The sequence below is a fragment of the Nematolebias whitei genome, chromosome 11 (assembly GCF_014905685.2).
Source record: "Nematolebias whitei isolate Nwh7 chromosome 11, NemWhi1, whole genome shotgun sequence".
Taxonomy (NCBI): domain Eukaryota; kingdom Metazoa; phylum Chordata; class Actinopteri; order Cyprinodontiformes; family Rivulidae; genus Nematolebias; species Nematolebias whitei.
Window position 1 is genome coordinate 31,738,177 of NC_056508.1, and position 13,338 is coordinate 31,751,514.

A 13,338-nucleotide genomic window follows, 5' to 3' on the forward strand; every position below is an offset into this window, starting at 1 on the left:
TAGATAGATAGATAGATAGATAGATAGATAGATAGATAGATAGATAGATAGATAGATAGATAGATAGATAGATAGATAGATAGATAGATAGATAGATAGATAGATAGATAGATAGATAGATAGATAGATAGATAGATAGATAGATAGATAGATAGATAGATAGATAGATAGATAGATAGATAGATAGATAGATAGATAGATAGATAGATAGATAGATAGATAGATAGATAGATAGATAGATAGATAGATAGATAGATAGATAGATAGATAGATAGATAGATAGATAGATAGATAGGGGAGGTAGGTGTGTATATCTTGTGTATTTATTGTGACAAGCTTCAGTTTGTTTTAGTGGAACACGTGAGCCAGAAAGCAGAAGTTATTTTCTCCCAGAACAAGTGAGATTTGGGCATTGCCCTACTTTCCAGGTAGATATCATAAATCACTCCCTGAAGGGTACAGTAATCCTAGTGGCTGCTTTCAAGTTGTTTTCAGGACTAAACACATTATGTAAGCCTCATTTCATTGATTGGTGTCTTACTCAGCAGGGTTCAGCTGAGAGGTCTGTATGTTTCCACTCCTTGCGTTCGTCGACCCTACAGTCTGTCAAAAGAACGAGTTTCTCCTCTCCTGCTGGATTTGAAAACAATAACCAACGCAAAATATGCATGTCATTTGAAGATTATTCTCTCTCTGACCTATTCCTCCATAAATTTGTTACTCATTTAAATTTTGGAAATACTAGTTTATGCTACTGAACACAAAATAACAACTTCAACATAGCTCCTTGTTAATCCATCGGTGATATCAGAACCAGCATTCACTGTTTATTTTTTTTACACGTAAACATGATAAGACTACTAATCCATTTAGAGAAATATAGACATATCGATCTGCAGCAGTTAAAAATGACATATACTTTGTAGGAAAATGCCTGAACAAAGCAAAAACCATCTTGTGCTCATTAATTAGAGTCACAAATACACGCTTCTCTGAAAAACGAGACCTCTAGAGGTAAAATACACCAATCAACATTCAAGAGCTTCACACCATGAGCTAAAATCTCTTCTAAGTGAACTGGATCAAATAGAAAAAAGGAAATATCTAATGAGGAAAATTATTTGCCAAATTGAAGCATTAAAAAATAAAATATATGTTGAAGGGCTGCACATTAAATGAAACATTTACTATTGCAAAATGAATGTGCACATCAATACTGTAAATGATTTCTTGGACCACAGTCACGAGTTATTTTATTCTAAGTTCAAGTTCAAGTAGGTTTATTGTCATTTCACCACACGTAGTATATGAGGTGGAATGAAATTATGTACACAAGGTCCCAGTTAGAGCCAACAATAGCAAAAATATAAAGTGTAAAAAGAAAGAGTAAATAAGGATCTAAGATATACGCTAAACACTAATAATATAAAACAATACCGTGTAACAACAGCAGCACGAACATAAGTCTGTGTGAGCAGATGGGTATGAATGAATACAGCAACATGAAATAATCAGCAGCATGAGATCAGCAGCACATCAGCAGCAGCACAAGTGACGTGCATTCATGATCTGCACAACGATTTGGCCATTCTGATGACGAACTCTCAGTTCCTTTGATGCCCACACTCAGTTTAGATGATAGTGACCACACAGCTAAAGCACACAGAGAGTGTTATGACAAAACAGAAAGAGAGAAGCGAGAAAAATATGGGTTTATCTCAACTATTGTCCTCATCGTAATATTCAACAATGCTATGCTCATGTTTTTCTAATGCTACGCTCAAGTAAAATCAACATCTACCTCTGCTAAAACAGATCTGTATTTAGAATTAGCAATCATAAGGAAAGAGATATTGTCATAAATTAATGCAAGTACTCAAGTTATGAAATGAATACTTGGAATTTAGTTTTTTTTGTCTAATTTAAAGATTAATAATCAAGTGGCAACAACCAGCTAATAAAATAATTTTAATTTGTTATAGAAGCTTTTCCCCCTCAACAAAATGTAGTTAAATGAACAAATTCCACAATAAGCAGAAAACTAGTAAATATGAAATATCATCCGCTTCAAAACAAGTATGACACAAAGACGAAATAAAGATTATAATGGATGACGAACTATTTCGCCTTGATTTCGTGTAAATGATAAAAATATAGTGGTAACAGTTATTCCATTTAACTTTCTTTCATTTAACTCTCTGAATTTTCCGACTTGGCTGAAACTACATAAAAATGATGCTTTGAGGAGAGACAGGCATATTTTTTGCTGCAAACTTGCAAACTGAAAGCAAAGCATCACTGAAAGATGAGTGAGTGAAAACTCATCCAAACTGAGCCTCAACCATAGTTATAATAGAATTACAAGCAAAATAAAACTTTGGTGCTAAACGTTTTCTGGTTCACTTGTACTCCAAAATGCATTATTGAGTAATTTTACATTTTAACATGCAAGTTTTTAAACATACTGCAGCATGAAACCCAAAGTCCTAAGTCAAGATACGGGTGCACCGATTGCAGTTTTCTGGCCGATCACTAAAAAGCCTGACCTGCCGATACCGATTTAGTTGTATAAGCGACACTGTGATGTGCTATAAGTTCACAATGCACCAGAGGTGGAAAGAGTACAGAAAATGTGTACTCAAGTACAAGGACTGTTGCACTGCTTAAATTGTACTCAATTACAAGTAAACAAGCTGGTGTTATAAAATACTTAAGTAAAAGTACAAAGTATTCTTCTCAAAAACTACTCAGAGTATTAATAACTTCTTATTGTGTTGTCAATAGAAGGCATTCAGTTGGATTTACTGTATAACAGCTACATTTAAAGTACATTTCTCAGATGCTCAGAAGCTCCGTCTTATTTTAGTTCCAGGCAAACTGATGGCAGTGGCAATATCTAAGATCTTTGCATACTTGGACAAACTAATAACCTACACATGCAAATATTTAAAATATATATATATCATACAGGTAGTTGCAAAACCACAATATGTTTTTGAGATAAGATGTTGAAGTCTTGTCAGCTGCTATCAACATAGAGATCAAACAAAGTTTGCTGTCTCCTTTTCACCCTCTGTACATGAAAAATTCCTCTAGGTACGGCCACAGGCACTCGTCCTCAGATTTTACCTCGTCATTTTCCCTGTTGACAGTGTTGTCCTCTGTCTCCATTTGACTTTTTCTCTGAATCTTTGGTCCATAAATTACTCTATGGCATTGTCATTTGCTTACGTCATATGTAACTGGCGCGTTCCCAATCTGAGAGCCTTATTGGCTACAACGATGCAGATGAACGGTTTGAATATTAATTCAAATTGCAGCCGCACTCAGTAGAAACTTCTGATTTTAAAAGTAGTGAAGTAGATTACATGGTCTAAATTGTACTTAAGTATGAGTAAAATTACACACTTGAAAGAAATACTAATAAAAAGTACAAGTACCCAAAAAAATCTACTTAATTACTGTAAAGTGAGTATTTGGAATTCATTACTTCCACCCCTGCAATGCACCTTCAATTTTCCAATCTTATTTTATTGAAAAACATACCCTTGAACAATATCCTAGAAACAATACAAACTTGTTTTAACTGGCCATGAGGTAGTGCTCTGAAATGTAAATGAAGCTTAGACAATTGCTGTTAAAACTAGAAAAAAATTGGTAAAATCTGTTTCTCATGTAAGTATCGGCCAATCGCCGATCACCAGGCTCTGGTTTATCGGTGCACCCTTAATCCAAGATATCCATTTATATATATTTTACCCATATACTCATCTTAAATGGATGAAGCAAAAGTTGGGCATTTGCACAAAACCAGGTATATTTCTTCTTTCGACACTTGGCAGCAGACACCTACAGGGGTTGAAGTTCCTCAAACTGTTTGCTTGTAAAGTGATGGAGACACTTCATGTGAGCCGCAGCAGTGCCACATCCCTGTTCCTGAGAGCACTTACACCTTCATCCCTCTGAAGAGACCCTTCAGAGTCGTGTAAAGCTCGGCAGAGCAGAGTGGAGAATTGTCGGGATCAATGGAAGCAATCCCCGAGAGTAGCATGAGCTCAATCCCATCTTGTTGTGAAATAAAAGGCCACTTCATCTGAAGGGTTGTGTGAGAATGGAATTATGACTCAGAGAAAAAGAGAAGGAACTGGCGGGCCTTTAACAGTGGAGTGAGTCACCCTCATATTAATTCATGTTCTCCGTCAGGGGTTGTCTGCTTGTCACCACCGTTACACCCCACAATCTCCCACCTCCCCTTTTCCATCTTGGCGGTCTCTCACAAAGACGGCTTGTGTCCGAGCGTCGTCCGTTTCGCATCTTCTCAGCTCTGATCCTGCATGAATGTCACTGCAGGGGAATTTTAAAGGAACAGGCTGGGACATGAAGAGGCCTGGAGGAGAACGAGGACCAAGACAAAGAGTGACACAAGGAACCCCTTGAAACTTCGTGGGCTCATGTTTTAGTTTCTGTGTCTTGGTTTTCATTAAGAGTTTTAGATTTTATCGCACTGTGCCCTTGGAAATCTTGGTCAGTTGAAAAGTTTCCTGGTAGTTTGCTTCTCTGCCTTGTTTTTCACATGGGTTATGTTAGCAGATTGATGCCATCTGTCCCTGTCATAAATCTCCTCCTGGGTTTCCTTTGTTTAATGTACTGTCCTCTTCATCAAAGATTTGTCTTAGTTTATCTAAGCTAAGCCTCAGTGTATTTTTTGTTTCACAGGATTCCCTGTAAATCAGCCTCTTATTCACTTTTTTGACTAAACTATCCTTGTGATCCATCTACATATTTGCTACTTTCCATAAACTTAGACTGAATGAGGTTCTTGGTATTTAGGCACAGCTTGAAGCAGGACTAAGAGTTGTCAACAGTGGGAGTTGACTGCAACACTGAGGTCAGTCAGTTAATTTGGCCGATTTCTGTCATGGTTTTTAAACACTTGACATCTGCCAGGCCTGAGCATCGTAACAGGCAAACACGTCTGAGGGCAGCTTATTTTCTTGTGCTCACCAATCAAACTGTACTACACACATTAAGGCTACCTTTAATGGCTGCATTGCGTTTGTTGGCATAACACTAGCAGATCCTCAAAGGAAGCTGACCAGAATATTTGCTAACTTTGGAAAGAATAATGTCATATCCATTAGCCCAAATGTCACAAAACCACAGCAGTGAAGGCTTAAGGATCCAAATGTGCAACTTATTGAGAGATTTAAAAAAAAAAATCCTTTTATTAGATGATCCAAATGCGCAGAGGAAAAACGAGGACTATAAATACACTGAGGGATGATGATGAGCATGAGGAACAGGTGTGCTGAGTACAATTCCAGGGCAGGTGTGACAACAAGACAAGGAGGAAAGATAGACTAAATAAGTGATACTAGAGGAAAAGCAGAAAGTAAAGTTGCCAAAACAGCACAGAAAGGATAAACAACAAGAATCACAACATCTAAACTGAAACCTAAAAAGTGAGCAACTGTGGAAGAAAGTGGTGAGGTTGATATTTCTTAAATATCTCTTTTTCCATAAATAGGCTATTCAGTTCAATATGACAATAATCAACTCGCCTGACTACAATGTTAACGCAAACCCCCATGTCATCACTTAAACCTATAAAAACAGTTTATAAACCTCCAAAAAAGCATATGTGTCACCCTCAACCAAAGAGTTTTATGTCCAAGTCCCATCACTGGTTGTTTAAGCAACAGTGAGCACCCTGTGGCGAGGGTCCAGGCCTTCAGACAGTCCATTATCAGAGGACCTTTACAGCAAACACACGGAGACAGCAGAGCGTAGCGCCCGTTGTCACCCTGTCTGGTCCAGGGCATGAGCACACAAGCTCACTAAACCGGCAGAGTTATGTCAATATTACCTTTTTTCAGAATGGCTCCACATTTATCTGGTTGCTCAATAGTAAAAAATAAATCCTATCAGGAGCTTTGTTCACTTCTAATCTTGGTTCAGAATTTTTCAGCATATTTACCCCCTTAGCCAGCGTGAAAAAATCTAAATGTCCAAAACATATAGAACATGTTAGCCATCATGGGAACAAAACAATAAATTTATCACTGTTACATGAAATTATTTGACCAATTAACTAGTTTGCTCTGCTTTGTATGATAAAGTGATCTAGTTAAAAGGTTGGAAAGTTATGGAGGAAATGCGTAAAGTAGAACTAATACATGAAATAAGTCCTTTAAGTTGGAAAGTAGAGCTGTTACTAAAATCCTTAACAACAGCTCTGACCCACTTAGATATGAAATGCACCATTAAATGCATGCACCAGGATCAACTACAGGCACACTGCAAACTGTCAACAACAATCTGGTAATATTTTGGACTTTTAACTGGACAAAACAGCATATGGTGCACATTTTGCACTTATTTTATGTTGAAATCTAGAAAATTACTGAACGCTAACTGCAAATCAGAAAATTGTTGCAATATCTACTATACTGTGAATGTAATTTACACAAACAAAGTAATTTAATGGAGAAGACACAAAATGTGCTTCACGCTGATGCAATTACAAACTTTTTCCAATATGTGGAAGTATTCTGTTTTCCAAAATAATTCATTGCACAATCTAAAAATCCCACCCCACCCTATTTCATTTAACTACAAAAGGCTCCTTGTTTTATGGGGGATGACGAGCTGAATGGCATCAAGCTACATGATCGTGATATTCCTTGACAATGCAGCTAAACGGGCTCATTCGACATCGATGACCTTTAACAAATCCCAAAAGAGGTTGCCAGTAGCTGCTCTACAGCTCAAAACATAGGCTCATTAAAAATCTCATCTGAAAAGCTGCTGAGCTCCACAGAACCTTCTGCTTTTAAGACACCTTTGACACGGGGAAGTGGCCGAGAAGCCTGCGCCGTGTTTATCCCATACTGATGAGACAAAAAGTAGGCCATTTCCACAAGTGAATACAGTAACAACATTGTTCTCATTTGTAGGGTGTCAACTATGTCTGGATTCATTTGTTGTTGTTTTTAATACAACTTCTGTTAGTTTGCTGCATATTTAGCATCAAACAGGACCTAAAAACTAACTCCCAGAATGCCACTGAAATATAACATTTAACAATAAATGCTTTGTGTAAAAACACCTAACATGACATGATTGTGCGGTAGAACCCCATTCACTGTAGCAGCTTTGTTTCGTAACGCTTTGTGAAGAAAACTGATGTCAGGCTTTAGGAGCTACAGTCTCACAGTAAGGCAGACCCTTTCAAAGCAACAAATTTTTATCAGTTTTTATAAAAAAATTTAAAGACAAGAAAAGGCGCCCATTCAACTTGTCAGTAATCTTCTACTCAAGACTTTATGATCTTTTACGTCAAGTAAAACCGTATTTGTTTCCTACGAAAGAACAATTATTGCATTGTTTTTATGTGTATCCAAGCACGGGAATGCTGACTAGGAATTTTGATATGTGCATGCTAAAATTTGTCTTCAGCTTTAAAAACGTAACTTTTAAAAAAAATCTAATAAATCTATTCATTTGTCACTTTTAATGTGTAAAACCACTGTAAACAGTGAGTTAACTATTAAACCTAAGTGTTTCATAACAATGATTGACTTTCTGCAGTAAAACCATTGGTTTGTTACTGATGTTCAGTAATGTAAAAACGTGATCTTCACATAGCATTTTCATTACCGTATTTTTCGGACTATAAGGCGCATTAAGCGAAACAAAACAGTCCAAGTCCAACTTTATTTAACTCTTTCACAATAACTCTCAACATTGTTCAGTTGTACCACATAAAATCGGTTTGAGGTCAGTAAGCACAACCAGAATTAATACATAAGACGCACCGGATTATAAGGCTCACTGTTGATTTTTGAGAAAATTAAAGGATTTTAAGTGCACCATATAGACCAAAAAATACAGTATTTTTATATTTGTGCAAAAATACAACTATATTCCTTTCAAACTTCCCAATAAAAGCTTTAAAAAATATGCCAAAAAAATGTTTAAAGTTATTATTTCGCACAACTGATGACCCACTTAAAAGGTTATTGAATTAAATCCTACAAAAAAATATATTCAGCTGGAAAACAAAATGATTGCAGATTAGTTTATGACCATTAATTCATAAACATTGTTTAAATGCTAGAATCAATATATAACATTAACAATATTGCAATAGAAACATATTTATCAGGAAATATCCATACATTTGATTGAACTTGTACAGTGCAGTGACATCACTTACCTGTTTGAAAATAAACTTGTCTTCTTGATTGAGCTGCCAGGCTGTGATGATGTGAATAGTGGACAGAACTGTTCCACTAACAACAGCAGCTCTCATTCGGACCGGCAGCAGAGTGTAGATTATATAGATGAAGAACACAGTCCACCAAATGCCCTCCGAGGCACTGCGAGGGGACACCATCAGTACCCCAAAAACTTGCAATACAATCAGAACCCCGATCACCAGGTAGTTCACAATCCACATGTAGTCTTGGTGGAAGCCGTTACGGTTGCAAACAACCATCATGGTGAGGAACAGCACCATAGCCACCAACAGTATTGAGATGTAGGCCACGTTGCGGGTTGTGTGGACGCAGTGGAAGGCAAGCATGACCCCACACATCACCACCAGCACTCCCATCAACATTGTCAAAGAGCTCTGGTTGAGTCTAAAGAAATAGCGCTGGTACAGACGTTCTAGCTTCGCTGACTGAAATTTTTTGGATTGGAAAACACTCAGAAGCCACTTCCAGCAGTCTGCTGTGGTCATCCTCTTGCAGCTGCCTTCTGCTGCTTCTTCTGATTCTTCTTTTATTGTGTCCTTCAGCATACAATCTTCAAATCCCAGGTCTCCGCCACCGACTATCCTTTTCCCATAATGGTCCTCCTGCCACCCACAGCGCAGGCCAAAGCTGCCCCCGCTGGTACCTGCTTCACAGTGGTAATGCTGAGGGGCCGCATTAGGGGTCTCTGACTCCTCCGAGTCCCTCAGGCAGCTCATGTAACGTGGGTTGCATAGTGACGAGCTGTCTTTCCTCTTTTTGCCATTTCGCTCACCCCATGCTGTCTTTTGCTCGTTCTCTCTGCCTACAAAGAGGCTTCTGGCCCACGACATCCTAAAATATTCAGAGGATACGATTTAAAAATAATCAAAAACACAAAACAGTGCCAAACATTTCCAATCCAAACGTTCATAACCTGCAGCAGATCAATTTTAGAAATGTAAAGATGTGACGGTCCTCTCACCTGTGTGTGGGCTTTGCTGTGTGTAGAAACACTGTGCTCTCTGGCCAGGCCACTAGTTTATCCCAGCAAGCAAACAACATGAGCTCAGACTGGCCAGAGGCATCAGATGTGTGTCTGTGTTTGAGCTGTTCCTCTTTTCTTTTTGTCTCACCACCTAGAATATCGGTAAGTCACCTGTTGGCCTAAAAAAGTAAAGACACAAAGCAAACAAAACGTGAGTTTGAGCAAAAAGTCCCAAGGATAAGGATCATGGCAGAGACAAAAACATTTACTGGAATCACTGGGCATGCATGCACATCGTTTTAGGACACTGAATCAGTAAATAATGTCTAGTGAATGGCTTTGCTCTCCCTCATCCCCTGCAGCGAACAGTACACTGAGACATTCACGCTCTGTTCTGCTGGCAAAGCAGTTGACATCAAAATCCCACTAATTTATATTTCCTCTTGCAGCAGGTGCAGCTGAACAATTCATCATGGAGCTGTGATGTTGAACACAGCCGTGTTATAACAAACTTTGCTGATCCTTTACCACTGAAATCTTCTGGATCACCAAGAACAATCGCTCTCAGTCGAAACAGCCCTCTGCTTCTCTCTGCCACTGCAATCTGGACCTAACATCGCGAGTGGCTCGATTTGACAACAAAGACCCACTGAGTGGACATCATCACAGATCAAAGGCTCTACGGTCCAGATTAAATCGTGCATGCTTCCCCTCATTAGCCTTGATGACTCACTATATAGCTGGCTACTGGCTGCACATGTCAAGGACACTGCTAACCTCTAAACATAAAAAGCAAATCTTTGCCAGGCTGACTCAGATGAGACTAATGGTGAGAAAAGCATGTGCAAAATGCACAAACCAGCAGCTTGTAATGAGTTACTAAATCACTTTAGTAACTAAAGGCTTTGCACTCCCTGAAGGAATGCATATCACCCACTTCCTTCCATGCCAGAGTTTTGACTAAGATCGCCTTAGGCTGACAAATGACAGAGTCGGGTTAAAACCTTAAAATAATGTGCAATCCCAAGTAATAATATGAGACTTCATGCTCAGAGTATGTGAATGACTATGAGCTCTTACCATACCAAATTCTAGCTGAGTTATAGTCATTTTTGTGTTTGCTAATATCAGTTGTCTATCTTGAATTGTTACGACTCCAAATGTGAATCAGTTTTAGATTAACAAATATTTGTTACTTTCTATGCGTTTCATTGAAACCCCATCTGCGGCTCATTAGATATTTTGCTAACAGACAAACAGGGATGACTCCAAGCGTTAATGCTAGAGTTTTAGGCAAAGATTCTGCGCAATGAATTGTGCTAAGAGTAAGTGTTGCAAATGACTCTCAGCTATAATGACAACAAATCTGAGCAAAAAATCTATACAATTGACTACAATGCAGTCACGTTTGTGTATTCTAAGGTCAGTTCGTTGCGGCGGCCATCTTGAATTGGGTTGGTTCCAAAGGTTTATCGAGTGTAGATTTAAATCCAATAATTATTTCCTGAAAGTCCATTGGTTCATGAGATATTTTGATAAAATGCAGACACAGTCGATTGCAAATAGTTAATGGCAAAATGGTAAACAAAGATCTTGCACAATCTTACTCTAACTCCAATCATCATAAAGTGCTTTGAGAGGATTGTCCTAAAGCACATAAAGGACGTCATCCCTGCTGGTCTGGACAGCCATAAATTCGCCTATAGGGAGAACTGATCAACTGAGGATACAGTCTCAATTGCACTACATGCAGCACTGTCCCACCTGGAGCATCCTAACAGCTATGTCATGCTATTTGTGGACTTTAGCGCAACTTTTAATACAGTAATTCCAGAGAGGCTAGCACTGAAGCTTCAAGAATGTCTGACAGTCTAGTCTGGATTAGGGACTTCCTCCCCAATAGGCCTCAAGTGGAGAGAAGTGGAGGCCGGACATCATCATCACTGGTCCTTAATACAGGCGCACCGCAAGGTTGAGTGCTTAGCCCAGTTCTCTTTACTCTGTTTAGACACGACTGCACTGCCATCCACCCCACAAACACATTTGAGAAGTTTGCAGACGACACCACCTTAGTGGGTCTCATATTGAACAACGATGACACACTAGACAAGACGGTGTTCTGAAAATATCTTTGCCATGAACACCCGCAAGACCAAAGAGGTCTAGGAAGACTGAACATGCTCTTCTCCTCAAGGAGAGGTGGTGGACCGCGTGGACAGAAACAGATTCTAAATCAGTTCTGACCTGACCTAAACACCTCCCACTTGGCAAAGAAGGCCCAACAGAGACTTTTCTTCCTAGGTAGGCTGAAACAGGCTGGACTCTCTTCTCAAGTGTTTGCAAACTTTTACAAAGCCACAATAGAGAGCATCCTCTGACTCAGTGCATCAGTGCGTATGAGAGCTGCACTGCACAAGACAAGAAGGACCTGGCACGGGTGGTGAAAATGGCTCAGTGGATTGTAGCAGAAAGGTATTGTAGAAGTGCATCCCTACCAGATCTGGACCTCCTCTATGAGGGCCAGGTACAGAGAAAAGACAGGCGTATCACTGCAGACCCAACCCATCGTGGAAATGGACTGTTTGTGCCTCTGAGAAGAGGTAGCATATATAACATTAAAAAACACAAAGAGTTAGACTGAGACACAACTTCTTCACTAGGGCTGTGAGATCTATCACCACCTCTGCTCTACCCCCTAAAATAAACTGTTTGTCAATATCCAATCATAACAGTGAGATATCTGATCAGAATGTTATTTACACACTGTCCGCAGTTCAGCAAGTGAGCCACGCTTTGTGTAATAACTCAGTATTTCACTCACCTCTAATACATAGAGGAGGACGAGTCAGCCGCCTCTTATATAACCCAATTTGCAGCCAATATGCAGGCATCTATCATGAACTGGATCTGAATCACATGAGTCAGCCATCCAGCATGCATTACAAATTAAGATGGCCATGCTGGCATTTTGGAGGGAGGGGGGCTGACAAAAAGGCTATTGTTATCTTGTTTTGCTTTTTTTTTTTTTTCCTTAAGTTTAACATGGATCATTAGTGCTGCTGCCATCATTGTTGAGGCTGGTGATGGAAAACATATTTAGCAGTAACACGTGTAGGCCCTGCCGGTGTGGTTGCGGGCAGAAGCGCATTACATAACCGGACGCACCAAAGTAGCCTACTGGGAAAGTCGATTGCTCTCTCTGTATCTGTGTGTGTGTGTGTGTGTTCACACCTTTAACCACAGTTACACAAAAGGAAGGGAACGGTAAGTCAGGCTCAAGTGTGTGAGCTGCTCGACACACATACATCTTTACTAACTTAGGAGTAAAAGATTCAGCTTCACTCTTGGCACAGTTGCGATGCCTAATGATGAGTCCGTGTTCATCAGCTGCATGTGTTGCAGTCCTGCAGAAAGTGTCCTGACTCCTGGCTGCTCAGCGCCGACGCAGCCAGAACAGAGAAAGCACAAGTCAGCTGTTGGCATGTCAGTCCGCCTGCTGTATCATCTGACTGCATTTAGTTCAGCCAACAAACTGACACTGAACGTGCGCGCAGCCGCTAAAGCCCCAGCGACAGAGAGGGAGGCAGCGTACTTACCATCCGATGTCCATGTTCTGTATGGATACACGAGCGCAGCGCCGCTTCGGCTCTGCCCGGCTCCTCAGCCCTCACGCAGCCGCCGCGGCTCGCTCCATGACGCGGTCGCAGTGTCCGGCTGGAGGACGGCGGCTCTGGGAAACTGGGTAATGAGTGGGAGCGACCTTCGCTCTTCCCAGTCAGAGCTCGGCACTACAGTCCCGACGCCTCTCTCACCCTCTGGCTCTCTCACGCACGCACGCACGCGCGCACACACACTATCTCACACACATGGAAGCTGCTATCCTTACGAGGACAGTGCGTTAACTTCCATGGACAGTGTGTGAACCTAAAGGTTTCTACTAACTATTAATTGTCATATTGTAGCTTAGCGCTAACCAGAACCCATTCACAGTGACGTCAGGTCTACTTTGGACCGGGTTCTGAGCCCATTCAGGTCAGTTGTCCCGGCAAGGTCAGTCATTTTGTCCCAGAAAAGGTCCCAATGATGGAACAAACAACAGGAACGCGCGCGCGC

General features: G+C 40.2%; 1 protein-coding gene across 1 annotated transcript in view; it reads right to left on the minus strand.

Moving 5' to 3' along the window:
• The window catches only part of LOC119417632 (adenylate cyclase type 6), a 48,571-nt gene extending 35,538 nt beyond the window's left edge, over positions 1–13,033 (minus strand). Inside the window, exons 1-3 of the mRNA XM_037684884.1 lie at positions 12,822–13,033; positions 9,223–9,404; positions 8,219–9,092 (exon numbers count right to left, since the gene is read on the minus strand). Of these exons, the coding sequence (XP_037540812.1) occupies positions 8,219–9,092; positions 9,223–9,302 (954 nt within the window). The 5' untranslated portion in view covers positions 9,303–9,404; positions 12,822–13,033. The remainder of the gene's footprint in view (positions 1–8,218; positions 9,093–9,222; positions 9,405–12,821) is intronic.
• Positions 13,034–13,338: the final 305 nt, after the last annotated feature.